Source organism: Eurytemora carolleeae, unplaced genomic scaffold, assembly GCF_000591075.1.
Source record: "Eurytemora carolleeae unplaced genomic scaffold, Eaff_2.0 scaffold141, whole genome shotgun sequence".
In the NCBI taxonomy this organism is placed as follows: domain Eukaryota; kingdom Metazoa; phylum Arthropoda; class Copepoda; order Calanoida; family Temoridae; genus Eurytemora; species Eurytemora carolleeae.
The window spans coordinates 194100-205100 of record NW_019396386.1 but is presented as its reverse complement, the minus strand read 5'-3'; the positions used below and the strand labels follow the sequence as shown (position 1 = coordinate 205100).

Sequence of the window (11001 nt, the reverse complement as noted above, 5' to 3'; positions counted from 1 at the left end):
TCTTGACTTAAAAAGAAGCAACTCTCTAAGTATATTTAAAAATAGACTACTAAATTCTCTTTTTGAAAATTATAGGACAATGTGTTATAAACCGAATTGCTATTCATGTAAAACTAATTAGATATGTTTTAATATGCTTTGATATTTGTTGTGTACATGTCTGAAAATTACTTTAAACTCTAGTTATTCGAATTTATGTATAAACTATTTTGCATATGATAAATTCGCACCCTGATCTCTAATCGTTCTCCTTAAATCTATTTAATTGAAATATTTTGTTATTATTACTAACATTAGGTGGAAAAAATAATCAAAACAGCCAAGAGCTATTTTCCACCTAATTGCTTTATACTTGTACTGTTAATATAATCATCAATTTTGTGATTGTAAACTCTATCTGTATACAGATACATTTATTTTAGCAATAAACGTTATCTTATCTTATCTTATCTTATTAACGATCCCTCGTTAACAACTTGGTCAACAACAACATTAATATTAACGATCCCTCGTTAACAACTTGGTCAACAACACCATTAATATTAACGATCCCTCGTTAACAACTTGGTCAACAACAACATTAATATTAACGATCCCACGTTAACGATAAGATATCTTGAAGGAACAAACGAACAATTATCACAATATTTAATTCCAGGTACCCGAAACGAACAACAAAAAAGTCGAATAAATTCAGAAATTAACAAGAAAAAAATCCAAAAATTACAAGTAATTTTACTTTTATATATTCACTATTAAAAGAAGCAGTGACTATGAAAAGAAATTTTAATAATTTTTTTTCTGAACATCTCTTGATCTTATAGATCATCATGAAATTTAATAAAAGTAATCTTTTATCTCCAATTGAGTATAGAAGCCATTCAATTTAATCAGAAATTTTTATCAGGAAGAAACTGATCTGTTATAATAAAACATAAATTAATTTTTATTTGGAATGTTAATTTTTTCCTGAAAATGTTGTATTATTTGCTTCACCAAAAAATAGTTAAACTTTTTTAGAATTCAAATTTCTTGTTACCAAAGGATTTTTATCTTTTGCTTTATTTTCCATCTTCTCTTGACGTGCCCTTTCCTTGACAACTAATCTGAAAAATAGAAATTTGGGATTTTCCTGAATTTTATTTTAGATTTAAAAAAAACCAGAACAAATTTTTAAGATTTTTCCTCATTGTTGGTTCGAAAGAAAGTATAAAACCATTTAAAATATTTTAAGAATTAAACCACTAATTCTTCATCATATAAAAAATACTTCAAATCAAAATTATTATTTTTGTATGCCTCCAGGAAATAAATCTGGAAAATCTTATAAATAAAGTTCAGTATTATTGTGTATCGATTTTATGAAAAAAAATAACAAAAAGAACAAAAAACACTGTACACATATATCATTTACTAAATATATATATGTAAAGTAGTAATCTCTGTTTGCTTGTTTGTTTATTTGATTAAATGTCCAATCATAACTCATAACTCATGACTCGTGGACCGCTTTGCCTCAAATTTTGATTGGGGAACTTGGGAGAACTATTGAGCTTGATTTTGAGATTTTAAACTGAGCAGGTCTCTATCCCCGTAGTAAATTTGAATTCGAACAGGACCTGCCCAGTTTGTACCGGCCTGCCAGATAACAGCGCGTACTTACCCGATCCTATGGTGCAGTACGTCGCCCTAACCAGACTAACATATGACAGGGGTCAATTTTCCCGTGCGTGTTCAGACTTTTTACAGTACCCGGCCTAATCCTAGGCCTATTTGACCGACCCCACTGGCTTAGTCCACCGTGAATAGTTTAGAGTATCTATGAGCAACACTGGCTTCCCAAGCCACCATTATAGAATTAAATATTTCCATTTACTGTTAGCGAGGATTGAAAGATTTATAACTCTAATTGGATAATGAGATAGATAGAAAGATAGAGTTACCGCCATACTATTTCTATTGGTTCAGAATAGACAATAAACACATGACTGAACCCATTGGATCAGGCGCTAATGGACTCGGCATACAGGAGTGAAGCTAGTCATAACATAATATAAAAGAGGAATACATGTTCCAAAAACATTTAAATAAAAAATATTTGTGAAAAAAAAGATTGTTATGCGCTTAAAAAAACAATAAACGCTTTTAAATAATCTGGAAGCCTGAGAGCTGAACTAATATTCTATTAAACCCAAATTAAGCCTTACCTCACAACGTTCAAATCATATTTTGGTATCCTTGTACCCAGAGAGTGCAAAATAGCATCTTTGCATTTCTCTGCTCCTTTCTATAATTAAATATAAATATAAAGATATTTCATAAATGATAATACTATTAATAGTAATATTAGCAAGTTGTACACAGTAAATGATACATAAAGACACTGAAAAACCGGACCTATAGTGAGATTAATGCATAGTGAGATTAATGCATAGATAAATAAATTAATGTGAATAAAAGTAATGATGATAATTTTAAAAAAGATAGATTTGATGATAAGAAATAAAGAAATAAAGAAGTAAATTGAAACGACAGGCAAAATAAATTACAGAAGTTTTTAGATCGACTTTGATATTTTTAAGGTTGTGTTTTCAATGACAAAACGTCATAATTTTTAAAAATATTATTTGTCTTAAAATTTGATAGCTAGCTATCAAAATCTGAAAGCCATCTCTCAATGTGTATGGTTTGTTGGACACCCTTTAGTTATCTTATCAACCGAAGGGATATGATAAAAGGGAAATGTATTGTCTTAATTTAGCCAATTGAAAATTCACTAATTTAAAATGAGGTTTCGGATTTATGCTGCAGAAGCAAGGAAGGAATAATAGAATTCACCACTTTTTTCCGTAGGGTTACTCACAGATAGAGGTTTAAAGGGTACCGTTGTGAATCTGACATGTCACTCTCTAAATGAAGGTTGGCTTGAATTACGTGAACAGAGTCTTTAAGTAGCAAAGTCACCTTTAGTGTAGTTTCCATTCTAATCTTTAAACCTCTCTCAAACTTGAAACAAACAAAATTATAATTTAATCTTATTTCTTTTTATAGTCAGAAAAACTGTTTTGCGGGCTATAAATGGCAGGGGGGGGGGGGGCAAAATAATTTCCCCTCTTACAAATTGTGCTAGGAAGGATGCAAAACTATCTGTTTTTATACTTTGTTTGTCTGTTTGTTTGTAACCTATAAACGTCAAAACGGCTGAACCAATCGGGTCCAAACTTTTTGTAGTGGCTCACATGATCCCAGGGAAGGTTCATAGATGCTCAAAATTACAGAAATTTGTATCCATAAGTTTTCTTTTTATGGAAATTTTGAAAATGTGCAAAAAAACTATTATTAAATCCACGAACTAATTGTTTTGTTATTGTTTTATATTGTACAAAGAGAAGATGCTCACACATTGAGCCACAATTAAAAGTTGAAATAGAGAATGTGCGCGAAACGCCCCTAAAGCCCCTAGTATGTTATATCTAACAGGAGGCCCATAATGTTCCCCCAGTTTTAAAAATGGGTAAAAAATGAGTTGAATATTATAAAAAATTGACCTGAACTAACGCAAACTCGAACTGTCCTAACTGAAACATTGCCTCTCCTAGTGCTACAACGGCCCTGCATATAAATAGATAAGAATGTAAAATCTTAAATAATATTTTAAAAAAATGTCTTACGATGATACTTTTTTTTTGACAGAGAATTTATGGTTAATGCACTAATTTGTTTACATTACATTTACTTAAATGCATAAATATTTAAAAGAGGCTATAAGACCTTTTTTTCTTCCCACCCCCAACCATGTCAGCCTTGTCAGGGTTTTGAAATAAAAATGTCCAAAATGTCCAATAAAATTTTGCCGTATTTCAATTATTTCCCCTCTTGCGAAAATACAGTAAGCTATACTGCACTGTCAAAACTTTGTTTCATCTATATGTATCGTTCATTAAAAATCTATCGTTTATAAACAGTTTGTTCCAAAAATCTTTCGTTCAGTAAAAAATCGTTTTTTTTCAAGTTCGTACAAACAACTTTAAATCATTTGTTTTTATTGGATCGTTTTTAAAAGTTTTTTAATTTCTCTGAATGATCCAGATCGTTCGTCCATCGTTCATTTTTTTCTGAAGGATGCTATCGTTCACAAAAAAAATGTCTTTCCTTCTCAAAAATTTCGTTCGTTCAGAAAAACGATGGCCATCTCTAGCACTGAGGGTTCACTCCACTTTGAGGGATGAACATTGTTTAAACTTTATCCGGTGTAATGAGCCTCCATTGCCCTCGCTGTAGTTAATACTTATTATTTGATACTAACTTTGTACTTGATTTATTTATTTTCAAGGCAATTTCAGCATCTAACTTGGCTTCATCAGATTTCTCCAATCTAAACAATTATTCAAAAATAACGATTGCTATGGAAGAAGTTGTAACTTTTGATTCATAAATACCTTTAGAACGCAATAATCCTTAAATCATTTGTGGTTTACCAGACCAAGTCAATTCCTTCTAGATATACCTTAAGGTCAATTGGAAAGTTGCGAAAAAATTAATCAGCAGTTTTCGTGGATTCAGCGCTAAATCGCAAAATCAAAATTTCGCACTGCAAAAATTATATCAGAGGAACTGTAAGCGTAATTTCAAGCGACTCTCCATACAAAGATGGCAATGTCCGATTCACAACGGTACCCTTAAACCTTTATCTGTTCAATAACGTTAAAGATATCGACGTTTTTCTATGTTTAAAAGTGTTAATAATTTGACGATTCCTCTAGGTTTTCCGCAGCAGAAAAGCGCTAGTCACTTTAGTAGAGAAACAACAATTTAAAATAACCGTTGTTATCTAATTCATACTTTATCAAACAAAGCTTTATGTCAAAAGAGGGTCACTCGAAATTAAGCGTACAGTCCCTTAAGTTTGGAATATTCTGCAATCGTATCAAAAAAAATGTGTATGATTTTTTTTTGTAAATTTCACATTTCCTAAGAATCTGATTCACTAATTTGAAATAGTTTTAAACTAAAAGTTTTTTCAATTTACATATTATTTACAGTTAAGATATGATCCAAATGATAATTATATTTCTTTCAAAAATTCAAAATGAAACTTTGTATTTTTCATTTTGATAGCAACTTATAAAATCTGTTTTATGAAATTTCTTCAAGTTTTCTAGTACAGGAACAGTGCAAATACAGTCATGCAATATGGAGCTGTCGATAAGTTAAAATGTCTTCGGTTCTTTTTTATTAGGTAATATCAAAGAGAATAGAATATATATCAGAGTGGAATTTAGACAATCCCTCGGTATGAACTTTGTCAGTCCCTTTCAGCCTTAAAGGGAGTACAAAGTGTACAAATAATGTAAATGTTCACAAATTATATGCATTAATACAGTATGTTCCCTAGACTATTCATTTCAGTTTCGAATTTAAAGCTGTTAAATAAACTTTATAATGAATTAGGGGAATAAAAACATCATTTGATTTATAGTTATAACGGAAAATCATCGTTTGTAAAGTGGAAGGCATAGAGTCTATGTGAAATGATCATTGGTCAATTATGAAACCAGCCTATTTCATAATTTGGTTTTCTTTTAATGTTAATTTTAGATTTTTTATAAAATGATGATCCAGGGCCCAAAATCTTATATAGTGCAAATATGTGAAGTACACCTGCAACATGGAAACAGTACAACAAAATGGCCGTTTTACACTTTTTCTAGTAAATTCCACTCTAATATATATTCTATTCTCTTTGACAGAAACCCATAGCAAGTCACCTGTATCATCTAACAAATATTTTGCCGAAAATTTTGTTAAAAATGGATAAATTTTCAAAAACAAAAAATACTACACAAAAACAAACAATTTCCAAAAATCTTTATTCTTCTGTTTTGACGAAAATACCTTCGTAAACATTCACTTCTGACGATATACGGTACCTCGTCCTCAGACTCCATATCTATTGCCTGCACAATAGGATCGTTACTTAAGGGACTGTAAGCGTAATTTTTAGTGATCCTCCATGCTAAGATGGCAATGCCCGATTCGCAAACTTTAATCTGATAAATAATGTGGAGAATGAATACGGTTTTCTTGCTTGATAACGTTTAATTCTGATCATTTCTTTAATAATGTTTTCTGTATAGTAGAAATGCAAATGCCCCTTTTTAGAAACACAATTGAAAGATATCCGTTTCCCAAATTTTGAACATGGAAATCTAATTCATGTTCTTGATCAGAATAAGCTTTTGAGGGTACCGTTGTGAATCGAACATTAACATATTTGCATGAAGGCAGGTGTCATTTGAAAATACGCTGACAGTTCCTTTACAAATATATTTAATATCAACATAGTTATCGTCAAAAGTTGTTCATCATAACCATCATTTTTAAACCTCGATACTGTGTCAAATATTTTTATCAGATCTGTAATTTTTGAATGGTTTAAATCGGTTAAAAAAAGTTTATGATAATCTCTTTTTTGAGCCAGTTTAACTGATTCTAATTTCCAAGAATTTTGAGTGGTTTCAATCCGTTTCGTCAATTAAAAAGTTTCTATTTCTATGTAAGAGAAATATTGTCACAGTTAAAACGATGACCATTTAGAAATTCAGGTCTTTTACAGTTTTTTTGTATGATTATAAATTAGCATTGAAAATACGTCAATTTAAGATACACTTTAAAAAGATTATGCAGTAAAGTATATCTATAAGAGTAGATTAAACATACTATAAAAGATTATGCAGTAAAGTATATCTATAAGAGTAGATTAAACATTATGTAGTATATTGTGTACTGCATGTAGTATATTGTGTACTGTATGTAGTATATTGTGTACTGCATGTAGTGTATTGTGTACTGCATGTAGTATATTGTGTACGTACTGCATGTAATATAATGTGTCCTGCATGTAGTTTGTTGTGTGCTGCATGTAATATATATTGTGAACTGCATGTAGCATATTGTGTACTGCATGTAGTATATTGTGTACAGCATGTAGTATATTGTGTACTGCATGTAGTATATTGTGTAATGCATGTAGTATATTGTGTACTGCATTTAGTATATTGCGTACTGCATGTAGTATAATGTGTCCTGCATGTAGTATATTGTGTACTGCGTGTAGAATACTGTGTACTGCATGTAGTATGTTGTGTACTGCATGTAGTATATTGTGTGCTGTATGTAGTATATTGTGTACTGCATGTAGTATATTGTGTATCGTCTGTATGTTGTATATTGTGTACTGCATGTAGAATATTGTGTACTGCATTTAGTATATTGTGTACTACATGTAGTATATTGTGTACTACATGTAGTATATTGTGTACTACATGTAGTATATTGTTTACTACATGTAGTATATTGTGTACTACATGTAGTATATTGTGTACTACATGTAGAATATTGTGTACTGAATGTAGTATATTGTGTACTGCATGTAGAATATTGTGTACATTATGTAGTATATTGTGTTGTGTATGTAGTATTGTGTACTGCATGCAGTATATTTTGCACTGTCTGTATGTAGTATATTGTGTACTGTATATAGTATTGTGTACTGCATGTAGAATATTGTGTACTGCATGTAGTATATTGTGTACTGCATGTAGTATATTGTGTACTGTATGTAGTATATTGTGTACTGCATGTAGTATATTGTGTACTTTAGTATATTGCGTACTGCATGTAGTATAATGTGTCCTGCATGTAGTATATTGTGTACTGCGTGTAGAATACTGTGTACTGCATGTAGTATGTTGTGTACTGCATGTAGTATATTGTGTGCTGTATGTAGTATATTGTGTACTGCATGTAGTATATTGTGTATCGTCTGTATGTTGTATATTGTGTACTGTATGTAGTATATTGTGTACTGCATGTAGTATATTGTGTACTGCATGTAGTATATTGTGTACTGTATGTAGTATATTGTGTACTGTATGTAGTATATTGTGTGCTGCATGTAGTATATTGTGTACTGCATGTAGTATATTGTGTACTGTATGTAAACTTTCTCTAAGAGAAATAAATCATCACACAAAAAAGTTAAACTATCTTTTTAAATACGAGATAATTAGAAAGATCAAAGGTTTACATCATTAAGATACAAAGATATATGCAATTAGCTTTTATGGTGAGAGATGACCTTGTTAAAGTAATGTAAAGCCTTTTCCGCAGTTCCTGATCTCATCTCAAATATACCCTAAACAGTAAACAGTTCCTGATCTCATCTCAAATATACCCTAAACAGTAAACAGTTCCTGATCTCATCTCAAATATACTCTGAACAGTAAACAGTTCCTGAACTCATCTCAAATATACCCTAAACAGTAAACAGTTCCTGATCTCATCTCAAATATACCCTAAACAGTAAACAGTTCCTGATCTCATCTCAAATATACCCTAAACAGTAAACAGTTCCTGATCTCATCTCAAATATACCCTAAACAGTAAACAGTTCCTGAGCTCATCTCAAATATACCCTAAACAGTAAACAGTTCCTGATCTCATCTCAAATATACCCTAAACAGTAATCAGTTCCTGATCTCATCTCAAATATACCCTAAACAGTAAACAGTTCCTGATCTCATCTCAAATATACCCTAAACAGTAAACATTTATAAAATTAAAAATACGGGAACAGAAATATTAATAAATATTAGAAATCAAATGAATTTGTTTGTCAGAATTGGGGCAGATAATGCATTAAAAAATATAGATAAATAATACACAAAACAGGATATAATTTATACATTTAAACAAATATAAGGATTCATATATTAGGAATCATATATATTAGGACTAACATAATAGGATTCATATATTAGGATTCATATATTAGGATTCATATATTGGGAATAACATAATAGGATTCATATATTAGGATTCATATATTAGGACTAACATAATAGGATTCATATATTAGGATTCATATATTAGGATTCATATATTAGGACTAACATATTAGGATTCTTATCTTAAGATTCATATATAAGGACTCATATATTAGGATTCATATATTAGGACTAACATAATAGGATTCATATATTAGGACTAACATATTAGGATTCTTATCTTAAGATTCATATGTAAGGACTCATATATTAGGATTCATATATTAGGATTCATACATAAGAACTCATATATTAGGATATATATTAGGATTCATTTATCAGGATTCATATATTAGGATTCATATAATAGGATTCATATATTATGATTCTTATATATATATTAGGATTTCTATATTAGGATTCATATATAACCTGAGCCAAATATGTTTCATAATCATGTTCGTCAGCTGCAGCTGCCTGTCCTTGTAGCCTAGATACAAGTTGTACAACAAATATGGTTTAAAGGGACTATAAGCGTAATTTTAATTGACACTTCATGAAAAGATGGCATTTCCCGATTTACAACGGTACCCTTGAAACCTTCATCTGATCAAAAATGCGAAAGATATCGTCGTTTTTCAAGCTTGAAAGGGTTTATTTCTGTGATTTTCTTTATTGCTTCTTATAAACAAAAAAGTGCTAGTCATTTTCGCTGGGAAACTACAAGGGAAAATAAACTGTGTCAATTAAACAAAATCAAATTTGATGAGACAAACCTTTCAAGGGACTGTTCTCAAATATGTTTCGTAAATCTGTTTAGATGCTTGAATTAAAAAAGCATTGCATCAACATTAAACAAAAAATATATTTTTGTGACTTCAAGAACAGAAAATACCATGCTAAATGTTTAATGTTTGATAAAAATATATGTATTATGTATTATGTAAGACGAGGATTAAATGCAATATTTCTCCTTTTTCTTCTTTTTTATTAATTATTTTTTTCTTCTTTTTTGATAAATGAGAAATTTAAAAACTGAAATATATATGTATATTGTATATATTCTAATAATTTTCACATACAAATATTGGCATTGTATAGGTCCTTGAAATATCTCCCTACCTGTCCCTTTTCTTCTTAATTCTTACATCAGTCTTAACATCTCGTTCTCCTGTCAGCACTGCAGCCTGTCTATACTTATCCACGTACATACTCTATACAAATAGTGGAAATTTATTAGCGGATTTATCATCCAACAAAAATATTAATGGATATTATCAGAATTTATCACTTTTTAAAATAGAAAACGGCGATATTTCCCTCGTTTTTAATCAGGTAGATATAGAGGTTTACAGGGTACAGTTGTAAATCGGACATATCGGTCTTTTTTTAAAACAGGGTTGCTTAAATTTGTGTTTACATTTTAAATCTTGACATAAGAATATAAAAAATGTTATTGCCAGCAAATTTACCTGACCTCACCTTACCTTGCCAAAAATATTCTATTATACATTGGAGAACAGTTGCCTAAGGGAAATATAAACCTATTACAAGTAACCCTCCATATTAAGAGTTGTTACTAAAAATATTAAATATTTACATTAAATCCATGCACACACCCTTTCATAGTCCCAGCTAAAATGTGAAGAACATAGGTTAATTAAAATAACAGATAGAATATTAGATATGTCGTATTTTCAAGATTTGGATGAAACTCGTTCACCATAAACCTGAGGCAGAAGCCCAGAAGAGTTTTGCGCAGTCAGCGTAGAATTACAAGACATAGAGAGCCTGTTCTACGTCGACTGCGCGAAACTCCTTTGGGCTTCAGTCTCAGAGTTATTATGAACGGGTTTTATTCAAATCTTGAAAAGACGACATCTAGTGTCCTATCTGTTATTTTAGTTAATCCACGAGATAAAGGTTGAAAGGAAACCGTTTTATACATGCAAAGGCCACACATAACTGAATACAATTTCAAGGGAAACCAACCATGTTTGAACCGCGACTCAATTTGAGACGTGGCTCGAATTCTTTTAATTCGGCCTCCGATCTCTTATTGGTTATATTCTTAAACTTAATCTTTTTTAGTAACTAACAATTTTGGAACTGATGATTTCACAGTAATCCAAAGTCTGTAATCCATGTACTTTAAAACAACTTATTCACATCA

The 11001-nt window shown here is 30.6% G+C and overlaps 1 protein-coding gene across 1 annotated transcript; it reads right to left on the bottom strand.

Annotated features, from left to right (window-relative positions):
• Positions 1-1039: 1039 nt before the first annotated feature.
• On the bottom strand, positions 1040-10039 carry LOC111702216 (uncharacterized; the record flags this gene model as incomplete). Its single annotated transcript, XM_023473829.1, is given in 9 exon segments — positions 1040-1106; positions 2208-2287; positions 2965-3006; positions 3549-3612; positions 4307-4375; positions 5896-5957; positions 8141-8197; positions 9261-9318; positions 9951-10039. Coding segments are annotated over 9 exon segments (588 nt in total), but the record flags the coding sequence as incomplete, so codon positions are not given.
• Positions 10040-11001: the final 962 nt, after the last annotated feature.